The 13,255-nt window shown below is 46.5% G+C and overlaps 1 protein-coding gene across 1 annotated transcript in view; it reads right to left on the bottom strand.

Annotated features, from left to right (window-relative positions):
- Nucleotides 1-10,510, bottom strand: part of LOC135515903 (inter-alpha-trypsin inhibitor heavy chain H5-like) — an 18,394-nt gene extending 7,884 nt beyond the window's left edge. Inside the window, exons 1-9 of the mRNA XM_064939755.1 lie at nucleotides 10,316-10,510; nucleotides 10,164-10,208; nucleotides 9,410-9,573; nucleotides 8,640-8,750; nucleotides 5,910-6,184; nucleotides 3,988-4,157; nucleotides 3,455-3,571; nucleotides 917-1,088; nucleotides 347-659 (exon numbers count right to left, since the gene is read on the bottom strand). Of these exons, the coding sequence (XP_064795827.1) occupies nucleotides 347-659; nucleotides 917-1,088; nucleotides 3,455-3,571; nucleotides 3,988-4,157; nucleotides 5,910-6,184; nucleotides 8,640-8,750; nucleotides 9,410-9,573; nucleotides 10,164-10,208; nucleotides 10,316-10,447 (1,499 nt within the window). The 5' untranslated portion in view covers nucleotides 10,448-10,510. The remainder of the gene's footprint in view (nucleotides 1-346; nucleotides 660-916; nucleotides 1,089-3,454; nucleotides 3,572-3,987; nucleotides 4,158-5,909; nucleotides 6,185-8,639; nucleotides 8,751-9,409; nucleotides 9,574-10,163; nucleotides 10,209-10,315) is intronic.
- Between the last annotated feature and the right edge of the window lie 2,745 nt (nucleotides 10,511-13,255).

Genomic DNA, 13,255 nt, shown 5'->3' with positions numbered 1-13,255 from the left:
TCTCTCTCTCTCTCTCTCTCTCTCTCTCTCATTCTCACTCTGTCTCTCTCATTCTCACTCTCTCTCTCTCTCACACTCTCTCTCTCTCATTCTCTCTCTCTCTCTCTCTCTCTCTCATTCTCACTCTCTCACTCTCTCTCTCTCTCATTCTCACTCTCTCTCTCTCACTCTCAATCTCACTCTCTCTCTCCCTCTCTCTCATTCTCTCTCTCTCTCTCTCTCTCATTCTCACTCACTCCCTCTCTCTCTCTCTGTCTCTCATTCTCTCTCTCTCATTCTCACTCTCTCTCTAATTCTCACTCTCTCTCTCTCTCTCTCATTCCCACTCTCTCTCTCACCCCCGTACCCTTTGAGCATGGTGCTGGCGTCTGAATCCTCATGTATCCTCCTCATCATCCCACAGTTTTCCAGGGCCATGCGTTCCAGAAGCCTATAGTCCACATCGTTCCCCATCCCAATGGTGAACACGCAGAACTGCTCCTTCACCGCCGCCCGCGCGTTGCTGAGGATGCTGGGAGACTGCAGCTCGCCCACCGTGGGCCGCCCGTCTGTCAGGAAGATGATGAGAGACACACTGTTGTGGTTGGCGTCTGGGTCGGCGTTCAGATAGCCGCTTAGCAATGAGGAGCCCGTCTGTATGCCACCGTTGATGTCAGTGCCTGGTAGAGGAGAGATGGAGAGAGAGATTGATCTTGGGAAATAGTGGTTCGTAGTGATTCAAAAATGGGGGTTGAGTAAGAGAAAGAACTCCATAGGGGCGGCAGGAAATCTTGAGGTTAGAGCGCTGCTACACACTTGTACACGTGTGTAGCAGGACAAATATAATCACCCCTGCATTATTCTGATTAGTCCTATCAGTGAAATAACTCATCTTCCTCTATCCCAGAATGCACTGCTGTGTCTCTATCTCCCTCACCTCCAGTGGGTTGGAGCATATAGATGAACTTCTTGGCATCTCGGACGTTGAGAGGCGTGACGGGGACCAGGCGGTTGGGCTGCCACACCTTGATACGGTTGGAGAAGCTGACAAAGTTAAACCGGTCGCCGGGACGCAGGTCCCTCAGGATAGTGAACAGGGCATCCAGAGAGAGGGAGGGAGAGGGGAGAGAGAGAGAGAGGGAGGAGAGGGGGCGAGAGAGAGAGACAGGGAGGGAGAGAGGGGCGAGAGACAGAGAGAGGGAGGGAGAGGGGCGAGAGACAGAGAGAGGGAGGGAGAGGGCGAGAGACAGAGAGAGGGAGGGAGAGGGGCGAGAGAGACAGAGAGGGAGGGAGGGGGCGAGAGAGAGAGAGGGAGGGAGGGAGAGAGGGGCGAGGGAGAGAGACAGGGAGGGAGAGGGTAGTCTGAGAGAGAGGGAGGGAGAGGGGCGAGAGAGAGAGAGAGGGAGGGGGAGAGGGGCAAGAGACAGAGAGAGGGAGGGAGAGGGGCGAGAGACAGAGACAGGGAGGGAGAGGGGGGGCGAGGGAGAGAGAGACAGGGAGGGAGAGGGGCGAGAGACAGAGAGGGAGGGAGAGGGGCAAGAGACAGAGAGAGGGAGGGAGAGGGGCGAGAGAGAGGGAGGGAGAGGGGCGAGGAGAGAGAGAGAGGGAGGGAGAGGGGCGAGAGACAGAGACAGGGAGGGAGAGGGGCGAGAGACAGAGAGAGGGAGGGAGAGGGGGGCGAGGGAGAGAGAGACAGGGAGGGAGAGGGGCGAGAGACAGAGAGAGAGGGAGGGAGAGGGGGGGCAAGAGACAGAGAGAGGGAGGGGGAGAGGGCGAGAGAGAGAGAGGGACAGGGAGGGGAGGGGCGAGAGACAGAGAGAGGGAGGGAGAGGGGCAAGAGACAGAGAGAGGGAGGGAGGGAGAGGGGCGAGAGACAGAGAGAGGGAGGGAGGGAGAGAGAGAGAGAGAGAGAGGAGAGGGAGAGGGGCGAGAGAGAGAGACAGGGAGGGAGAGGGGGCGAGAGAGAGAGAGAGAGGGAGGGAGAGGGGCGAGGGAGACAGAGAGAGAGGGAGGGAGAGGGGCAAGAGACAGAGAGAGGGAGGGAGAGGGGCGAGAGAGAGAGACAGGGAGGGAGAGGGCGAGAGACAGAGAGAGGGAGGGAGAGGGGCAAGAGACAGAGAGAGGGAGGGAGAGGGGCGAGAGAGAGAGAGAACATTTTGCTTTTGCTTTCATCAATAAATCAAATGACATCATTGTAATACCTTTGCCTTCGTGCAAAATCATTCCATTCAGTTGTGTTCACGCAAGAGAACCAAACAGGCCTGGAAAACTTTGCCACAACAGGAAGAGACACCTTGTCACACAAAAGGCTATTATAACACACATGGTCATGGTTTATGTTAGCACCAATACCGTGGTAATGACCTAGATGCAATGTTTTAGTCATGGTTTTTGTGAGCAGTATTGTTGTCATGCCAACTCTGCAATGGTTGGGTTTAACCTGACACTGCCATTGAAAGACCCAGCCCTTTGAAACAGCTGTGAGATTCCGTTCCTTAGTTCAGAAACGGTTTCTCTCACCCCCTCACACACACACACACACACACACACACACACACACACACATGCACGTAAACACACACACCACAACTATTTACCGTATCCATGCTACAGCTTGTTTCTCAACTGTACTGGGGTTTAGAAGTTGTGCAGAACGAAAAGCCTACCAAATTAATAGTGAATATGAAATCTGTAGTTGAGTGGGTGTGATAGAGTTAGATGGGTTACCAGATGCCTATAGACTGTAGGGGGCAAGAGTCAGAGCCATAGACAGACTGAGTGCTCTATTGTAGGGAGAGATCAAAGCCCACTTGTTCACTACAGAGCGGTCCACTGGGGGTGGAGGGAAAAGGGGAAGGGATCACTCCAGACGATGCTGTCATCTGGAGGGTTTAAATTATGCCAAAGACAATGACGCCTCTCCTCCATAGCATTCAATTCAATTCAATACAACTACAATAGTGAACTTGGAGCATGTTTCCAGTTTTTCAGAGTGTGCATTAATCAGTTTCTCTTTTCTGTTTTTGCCAGTCTAAGTCTTTGGGTTTCTGGATCTGCAGTGGAGCAGCTGCTCAGATGAAGTATCAGATGATACCAGAGGGATTATAACGCAATCTCCCAGAAGGAAGGATCTGATTTTGATATTACCAGACCAGTGTGGGAGTATTGCGCCAGAGACCGGAGAGGGGGCGGACTGGGGGTCGGATTCGTCACTCGGGATCTCTCAGGATCTTTAAGGCTTGATCACAGAGATGTGAAGGACCAAAGTAAAACTCATGTTGACTCCACCTGGAATTTATTACAACCCACAGATTCCCCAGTACTATACAGTATATATGTGTGATCATTGTATACAGAAGGAAAACATGTTTAACAACAACAACAAAAAGGAGAAGGAGAGAACAAGATATCTTGACCCTATCTAGTAAGCAGTGGACAATGGTGTGATGAGAAGGGTTTGACCGTAACCGGCTACCTGTCTGATCTTGGTGCCCAGCATAGAGGCGCTGGTGTCGATCACGAACACCACGTTCTTGGGCACCACCGGCAGATCCTTGGGGGCGAAGTAGTGCACAAAATGGCCGTTCAGAACCTGAGAGAGAACCAGAGAAAAGTTAGACAGTTCTCAGTAGCCATGAGCAGTAAAACAGAGCCCAACAACACAGTGTCCACAGGGCTGCTGGACTGACGGTGTGGTTGTAGAGTGACCCGGGAGGGGTTGGATATGGTGCTGGAAAATGAATGTGTTGACGGTGGATGAAGGTTATGGGACCCGGATGTGTGAGAGTGTGGTGAGAACCAGAGAGATATGCATTTGTCCTGTTTGATCCCTGATTAATGCATGCAGTTTTCATGTATACTGTGAAGCAGAGCTAAATGGTTTAACATGTTTCTATCTACCATGTCTGTACAGGTCTGGTCATGGCATGACACATTTGCACTAATCGCGGGAGTGTTGGATGTGTGTGTGTGTGGGTGTGTGTGTGTTTTTGGTGTGTGAAATCTGACCTGTATGTCTCCTATCCCCAGCTCTCTCTCCACGTCATAGTGCACCACAAACTCTCCCAGCATGCCGCTGGTGGTGATCTTAGCCTGCTGAACGATGTTGGGGCTGAAGGTGATCCTACAGAATGTCTTATTTTGTTTGATCACCGTGGAAACAGGAAGAGCAGGCTTGGCTGGTGAGAGGGAAACATTAAGTGTGGGTGAGATAAAGCTGGGAAGTGTAAGTGTGTGTGTGTGTGTGTGTGTGTGTGTGTGTGTGTGTGTGTGTGTGTGTGTGTGTGTGTGTGTGTGTGTGTGTGTGTGTGTGTGTGTGTGTGTGTGTGTGTGTGTGTGTGTGTGTGTGTGTGTGTGTGTGTGTGTGTGTGTGTGTGTGTGTGTGTGTGTGTGTGTGTGTGTGTGTGTGTGTGTGTGTGTGTGTGTGTGGGCAAGGGTGTGCTAAACTAGAGATGCTCAACATTGCCCATAGGAAGGTTAAGTAAATGAAGTTGGAATCTGAACATTTGAGCATTGGCCAAGCATTTTCTGAGTTGCCAATATCGCTGCAGAACTATTCTTAATGTTAGATACAGTGCATTCGCTTAATATTCAGACCCCTTGACATTTTCCACATTTTGTTACGCTACAGCATTATTCTAGCTTTTATTTATTTTTAACCCCCCCCCCCCTCATCAAACTACACACAATACCTCATAATGACAAAGCAAAAACAGTTTTTTAGACATTTTTGTAAAAAGCTGAAACATCACATTTACATAAGTATTCATACCCTTGACACAGTACTTTGTTGAAGCACCTTTTGGAAGCAATTGTATTCTCAAGTCTTCTTGGCTATGATGCTACAAGCTTGGCACACCTGTATTTGGGGTGTTTCTCCCATTCTTCTCTGCAGATCCTTTCAAGCTCTGTCAGGTTGGATGGGGAGCGTCGCTGCACAGCTATTTTCAGGTCTCTCCAGAGATGTTTGATCGGGTTCAAGTCCGGGCTCTGGCTGGGCCACTCAAGGACATTCAGAGACTTGTCCCGAAGCCACTCCTGCATTGTCTTGGCTGTGTGCTTAGGGTTGTTGTCCTGTTGGAAGGTGAACCTTTGCCCCAGTCTGAGGTCCTGAGCAGGTTTTCATCAAGGATCTCTCTGTACTTTGCTCCGTTCATCTTCCCTCGATCTTGACTAGTCACCAAATCCCCGACGCTGAAAAGCCTCTCACAACATGATGCCTCCACCACCATGCTTCACCGTAGGGATGATGCCAGGTTTCATCTAGACATGACACTTTGCTTTCAGGCCAAAGAGTTCAATCTTGGTTTCATCAAACCAGAAAATGTTGTTTCTCATGGTCTGAGAGTCCTTTAGGTGCCTTTTGGCAAAGTCCAAGCGTGTTGTTATGTGCCTTTTACTGAGGAGTGGCTTCCTTCTGTTCACTCTACCATAAAGGCCTGATTGGTGGAGTGCTGCAGAGATGGTTGTCCTTCTGGAAGATTCTCCCATGCCCACAGAGGAACTCCTGAGCTCTTCTTGGTTTTTGCTCTGACATGCACTGTCAACTGTGGGACCTTATATAGACAGGTGTGTGCCTTTCCAAATCATGTCCAATCAAGTTGTAGAAACATCTCAAGGACAATCAATGGAAACAGGATGTACCTGAGCTCAATTTCGAGTCGCATAGCAAAGGGTCTGAATACGTATGTAAATAAGGTATTTCTGTTTTTTATTTTTAATACATTTGCAAACGTTTCTAAAAACCTGTTTTTGCTTTGTCATTATGGGTTATTGTGTGTAGCTTGAGGAGGAAAAATATTTGTTTCATCCATTTAAGAATGCTGTCATGTAACAACATGTGGAGAAAGTAAAAGGGTCTGAATACTTTCAGAATGCACACCTAGTATGGACAAAGCACAGACTCAACACATCCCACACTCAAACTGTACCAGGTGTCTTCACTGCACTGGCACCACTGGCTACTGCCGTGTTGCTCTTGCCGTTGCGCAGTGGCAGCACCTCCAGGTGGGTGATGGTGGAGTGATCCACAATGGTGACGTCCACACTGAGACGGCTGACCAGCTGCAGGGGTCTCAGGCTGGTCACATGCTCATACCTCCCCAGCCTCCGCTGGAGCAGCTCCTCATAGGTCAGCATGAACATGGCCCGGTTACGACCTGGGATACTGGCCCCCATCCTGAACACCTCCACCTCTGGTTCACTACTGATGGAGAAGAGAGGAGGAGAGAGAGACGGGGGAGAGGAGAGGGGAGGAATGGAGGAAAACATAAGAAGAATATAGAGGAAAGAAAAAGGGAGAGAAATAGTTGGGGAAGAGGAGGAGTAGGGAATGAGTCATTCCAAGTAGTGACATCGTCAGTGTGGAAGGGCAGTGACTGCCATGAGCTCTCCTCACGGGACTCAGCCTCTGAACAAACCAAAAAACATTTCCATTCCTCTACCTATCTATATCTCTCCCTCCTTCTTTATTTTCTCCCTCCTGTTCTCCTTTACTCTTTCTATCACTCTCCTCTCCCCTTCCCTCTCTGTGAAATTTGAATACCCTCTTTGTAAATCTGATTTCATTTTAAAAGTGTTATTTTATGGCCTGGCAAGTAGAAGCATGATGTAATTTATTTCTGTCAGAGACTGGTCACAGATTTATGTGACAATAATTCTTAATTTCCAGTCTCTTCATTTCAAGTCTCCAATCCGTCAAGATAGAACTGCCAAAGGGGGAGGAGTTGCAATCTACTGCAGAGATAGCCTGCAAAGTTCTGTCATACTTTCCAGGTCTATACCCAAACAGTTTGAACTTCTAATTTTAAACATGAACCTCTCCAGAAATAAGTCTCTCACTGTTGCCGCCTGCTATCGACCCCCCTCCGCTCCCAGCTGTGCCCTGGACACCATTTGTAAATTGATCGCCCCCCCATCTAGCTTCAGTGTTCGTTCTGTTAGGTGACCTAAACTGGGATATGCTTAACACCCTGGCAGTCCTACAATCTACGCTAGATGCCCTCAATCTCACACAAATCATCAAGGAACCCACCAGGTACAACCCTAAATCCGTAAACATGGGCACCCTCATAGACATTATCCTGACCAACTTGCTTTCCAAATACATCTCCTCTGTTTTCAATCAGGATCTCAGCGATCACTGCCTCATTGCCTGTATCCTCTATGGGTCCGCGGTCAAACGACCACCCCTCATCACTGTCAAACGCTCCCTAAAACACTTCTGTTAGCAGACCTTGCTAATCGACCTGGCCCGGGTATCCTGGAAGGATATTGACCTCATCCTGTCAGTTGAAGATGCCTGGTCATTCTTTAAAAGTAATTTCCTCACCATCTTAGATAAGCATGCCCCGTTCAAAAAATGCAGAACTAAGAACAGATATAGCCCTTGGTTCACTCCAGTCCTAACGGACTGCAATAGTGGCAGACTGCAATAGCATCGAATAGTCCCCGCGACATGCAACTGTTCAGGGAAGTCAGGAACCAATACACACAGTCAGTCAGGAAAGCAACGGCTAGCTTTTTCAAGCAGAAATTTGCATCCTGTAGCTCTAACTCCAAAATGTTTTGGGACACTGTAAAGTCCATGAAGAACAAGAGTACCTCATCCCAGCTGCCCACTGCACTGAGGCTCGGTAACACGGTCACCACTGATAAATCCATGATAATCTAAAGTTTCAATATGCATTTCTCACCGGCTGGCCATGCCTTCCTCCTGGCTACTCCAACCCCGGGCCTACAGCTGTGTTAATCTGCTAAATTGTAATTATTCGCTCCTATGGTCTATTTATTGCCTACCTCCCCATGCCTTTTGCACACACTGTATATTGACTTTTTATAGTGTGTCATTGACTTGTTTATTGTTTACTCCATGTGTAACTCTGTGTTGTTGTCTGTGTCACACTGCTTTGCTTTATCTTGGCCAGGTCACAGTTGCAAATGAGAACTTGTTCTTAACTAGCCTACCTGGTTAAATAAAGGTGAAATAAATCAAAATAAATGATCCAGCCCTGCTACTCAACTCCAGGCAGGTCAGAAACACATGTTTTGTGGTCAGGCTGGTGTTTGAAGTCGCACTCCAGTCTCCTTTTCACCTCGTTTAACACCTGGTTTACTTAAGAAAAGGCGCAGAAGCCTTTCCTCTTTGGTTCTCTATTGCTCTTCTATTGTTCCCAAAAACAAGGTGGAGGCCGATGACATCAGACGGCACCATCAGACCAACTCATTGAATGGCCTTACTCCATTAAGTTTACACTTGTGTCTAAAAACTATTTGTTTTACCCTGAGTGTGTGTAGATTACTGTATTTATATGTGGGATGTTGTTTTTTAACAGGAACAGTTCAATAAAATCGTTTTTTAGATGGGATTTAAACATTTACATTACATTTAAGTCATTTAGCAGACGCTCTTATCCAGAGCGACTTACAAATTGGACCTGTTTCTACTGGCAGAGTAGTAGCAAGTGACTCTAGAGGACTCTAGAGGTTGTACTGGCAGACAAGGTTAGACACTGTTGACTGGCCATACACACACACAAGAACACATTCTCACACACACACACACACACACACACACACACACACACACACACACACACACACACACACACACACACACACACACACACACACACACACACACACAAGCACACACACTTTACCTCTGTTCACCTGCCTCCTTGTTCCTGGGTTTGGCCTCACCGCCCTTCCCCTGTTTGACCTTCTTCTCCTTGGGCCTGACCTCACTGGGGTAGACACGCCCCCCAATGATCCTGTGTTCAGGGTAGAGGTCAGAGGTCAGGGGTTAAGAGTGGAGGTCATGATAAGTAAGTAAGTAAGTAAACCATGGTAAGTAAGTAAACCATCCATGGCAAAACTCTGTCAAAGAATCACTGGAAAAACCCTCAGTTCATTGTGGTAGGCATATATTACTGTGATACATAAAAGTATACAGGCAAACATATCAAATACATATGTTGCAATTCACAGGCTTCTTCAGAGGCTTCTGGACTTGTCTCTCAAAGTCCAGTGAACAATCTAGTAACTGTAGATGAATGAAGGCTTGTGACCACAACACAGTAAATGACCTCTGAACTATTGAACAGTCACAGGCCCCACACTAACCTCTCCCATAGCAACAGAGCCCTCATAAACCCACACAATGATTGACTGGCCACAATGACATGCCATGGGAAGAGGGAGAAAATGGCAAAGAGGAGTAGTAATCACACAACAATAAACTGAGAAAATCAACAAGACTTCAAAATAAATTGAGAGGGAAAAGATCCATTGGAGTTCACTTCCAAACAGTGTACACAGTCTGAACAACATTAGACTCAGAATGACATTATCTATTACCCAGAAGCATCTATCTAGGCTACAATAAAACTACCAATGCGCAATTACGCATCTGTTGCGTTTTGGCGCTTACATGGTAAAGTTCGAGACATAGGCGTTCTTGGGAATCAGGAACTGGAAGACGCCCTCGGCGGCGGCGGAGTGCCGGTTGAGCATGGTGCACGACACCGCCGTGAAGGCGTATCGGGAGATAATGGTGGTCTTCACCGACAGCTCCTGGATATGCGGTTTGGTCTCCTACACGGTTGGACATCAACATGTTAGGTTCACGTGTATTGCTTATACTTTAGGTTTGATTGGTTTGTAATACATTTGGTTCATTTAAATCTGTCAGTGATTGATGTTTTTCAAGTCTCGTCGATGGAACAGCACAGCACTGCTTTCACGCACACACACATGCTGCGCATTGGCCACTGTTCTATTCCGTTCATTTCCAGTGGAAATCGTTCCAAACTCCTTATCACCACGTTGGCGGGATATTTTAAAAATATTTTGGAATGTATTTTTGGATAGATGTCCAGCGATTTCCACTTATCTGGCGTACAGCCCAGTGCGCTTGGCAGGTCTTTGCGTGTCACACCCGAGGAGAGTTTGAGGATGATCAACTGCAGAGCTGAACTACCCATCCCTCTACTCTGCTTTCACGAAATACTTTTTCTGACACATTCTTCAATTGTTATCAATGAACAACAGTATGCAGATCTCTTTGAGAATGAATGCGGATGATATTTAGTCTACAGTAGCCCAGGCTACACCAAATGACGCACAAGAGCGCAAAAGATGCATAAGGGAAGAAATGTCAAGACATTCAACTTTGTAATCATTACCTTAGTAAGCATGGATTTCACCTGGCGAGGCACTCTACGGGGAGACTGAGATGGGAAACCAAATCGATTTGTTAAATAGTGCTCTAATGAAGCGCTCAAAATATATATCAATGTTGCCAAATTAAATAGTTCAGAGTTGAAATGACACTCACAATATCCAAATCAAAGTCGGTCAAGTCAGGAGAAAGATCCTCCTCAATATTAATATCCTCAAAGAGTCCAAAAACATACTGATTGTAACACATCAGTAAAGTAAAAAACAGCATGTTGACGTTCATATCCATTTACAGTATTAACGAATATGATCGCATTTTTCCAGGGTGCACTGAGTCTGCGGGTCGTTCGGATCAGAGTGACCCAATTTGTGAGACGATGGATGACTGAGGACACTTGACTCGCAGCGGCACGCCCACCAGCAGGGAGATGCAGTCTTCCCCCTCGACTGGATTAGTCACGTCGGGGGCTAGGGAAAAGGCGCCTGACCCGGGTCACACACACAGAGGCACACAGCTATTACAATGTGCACGCCACTCCAAAGGCCATCAATTGCCTCTATAGTCTTCGTTCACTACTCGCCTTGAAGTTGACCCCACTTCCACCCCAACAAATCGACCCGGGTCACACACACACAGGAACACAGCTATTACAATGTGCACGCCACTCCAAAGGCCATCAATTGCCTCTATAGTCTTCGTTCACTTACTCGCCTTGAAGTTGACCCCACTTCCACCCCAACAAATCACTTCAAGGTCAGTGTGATTCATTTAGCCAAGTGTCACTGTCACGTTTGAACTCTCAAAACTGCATTTATAAATCAAAATTGTGTACACTTATGCAGTATGACACAAAGTCAGAATTATTTAAAGGCAAAATTAAGGGCAAACAGGTTTTTTATCCTTCTGAAATTGTAGGACTTTGTCACGCAACTATTTATAGACAAAAACACTATTTAGTATGATTTCGGTGTTAATATGGAGGAATGGAGAAATGTATACTAGTGGTGGGGCTAAGCTGAACATGTAGACTCAATTGGGCACTTTGTGATAGAAGCACCACATTTGGCACAGAGGAAAAACATTTGTTATTTTTAAATTGAACCTTTATTTAACTAGGAATGTCAGTTGAGAACAAATTCTCATTTTCAATGACGGCCTACCGGGGAACAGTGGCTTAATTGCCTTGTTCAGGGGCATAAAGACAGATTTTTACCCTGTCAGCTCAGGGATTCGGTCGAGCAACCTTTCGGTTACTGGCCCAAGGCTCTAACCACTAGTGTACCCTGGGAAGATATAGATATGGAGGCGCCCCAGATTTTGCCCTTGGGGACGTGGCAGACACTAAAATAAAAAGATAACTCCAAAATCTGGTGCCAGAACGACTCAGAGATGGCCTATAGGCCAATGCAGCAGTAGGCCTATAACTTCCATCCTCAAATAAGTCAAATACATTGGCCTAAAGCTGACAAATAAAAACATAGCAGATATCCCGATTACAATTCAGGTTGCAATCACATGAATTAATCTCTCTACTCCTTTTCTATATGTCTTGACTTGAGCTATTGCTAGTGAAGTGCAACGTTGTATCAACTCAGAAGGTTGGCATGCTTAGGCGCTCACACTCCCTCAATGTTATTAGGACAGAGGGAAGAAAATGGACAAAACTCCTAAATGACTCAGATTCAGATCACCTTTATTATCCCACCAGGGGGAACTTCATTTGGTCAATTGCTTAAAAAGACGGTACATAAAACATGAAAACACAGAAACTACACAATAGAATTCATCCAAAGTGCTATAGCCACACATTTAAAGTGAAAGTGCAATATGCTATATACTCGAGGGACCAACAGACTATCTATTATATGACCCCATATCTATCTGTTTTCATTCTCTTTCTCCTTGTCCAGCTGCTGCTGTGACTGGATTTTGAGTGAACGGGATGAAGGGGATGAAGGGGATGAGTACTGTCCTGTAAAAAAAAATCAAGTTTTAGGAGGATGAGTTTTTGTTTCACACGCGCATGTCAAACCAAAGGACAGCACACTCTGCAGGACAGATTTATAGAACATTTGTAAGATATGGCGGTTTACATTACAATGATTCAGTTATTTATTTAACTAGGCATGTCAGTTAAGAACACATTTCTATTTACAAGGGCGGCCTAACCCGGACGATACTGGGCCAATTGTGCCACTCCTATGGAACTCCCAATCACAGCTGGTTGTGATACAGCTTGGAATCAACCAGGGTCTGTAGTGACACCTCTAGCACTCAAATGCAGTGCCTTAGACCGCTGCGCCACTCGGGAGCCCTAAGCTATGAAATACACCAGCCTGTTTCGCATAAGTGTAGCAGGTTGTGAATTTTGCAGACAACATTACACTCCGAGAATGAGAACCGTAAATGACTGTAATGCATGCATTAAGAGTAATTAATGCAACCAAATGACGGGGATTAATGGTACATTTACTAGCCTACTGGTTACATATGTAATGGGGAATTGATCAAAATAACCAATCAAAGGGAAAACGATTCACATAATGAAACAATGAATGAGCCTTCTCACTTCGCCTCCTCCTCTCTGCTGAAACTAGCGCGCAGAACAGCGCCCCTCTGTCTTACCTTATGTAGCCCATGTATCTGATGCTGTCTGGTCATAAAAAGTATGACACGCCATTCTTCTTTTGTCCAGATAGCTTCAGATACATGGTCTCCACATATGGAGACAGAGGGGCGCTGTTTCGCTAGTTTAGATGCTTTATGTGAGATTGATGCGTCTTTCTATTGGTGCGCGGTCATTATCATTACTCAGACTGGAAATGCTGCCATTCTGTCATTTCAGAGATGTTACAGGATGTTTTATGGGCTGTTTATTTTCTGAGCAATACTTATTTTGAGTTGGCACTGTTGTAGGCTTTGCTGTGTGTGTGTGTGTGTGTGTGTGTGTGTGTGTGTGTGTGTGTGTGTGTGTGTGTGTGTGTGTGTGTGTGTGTGTGTGTGTGTGTGTGTGTGTGTGTGTGTGTGTGTGTGTGTGTGTGTGTGCGTGCGTTCAATCAATTTCAAGTGGTTTTCTATGTCTCTTTTTCAAGTGCT

Source organism: Oncorhynchus masou, chromosome 27 (assembly GCF_036934945.1).
Source record: "Oncorhynchus masou masou isolate Uvic2021 chromosome 27, UVic_Omas_1.1, whole genome shotgun sequence".
In the NCBI taxonomy this organism is placed as follows: Eukaryota; Metazoa; Chordata; class Actinopteri; order Salmoniformes; family Salmonidae; genus Oncorhynchus; species Oncorhynchus masou.
Note: the sequence above shows the minus strand (reverse complement) of the source record. Positions and strands in the feature narration are given on the sequence as shown.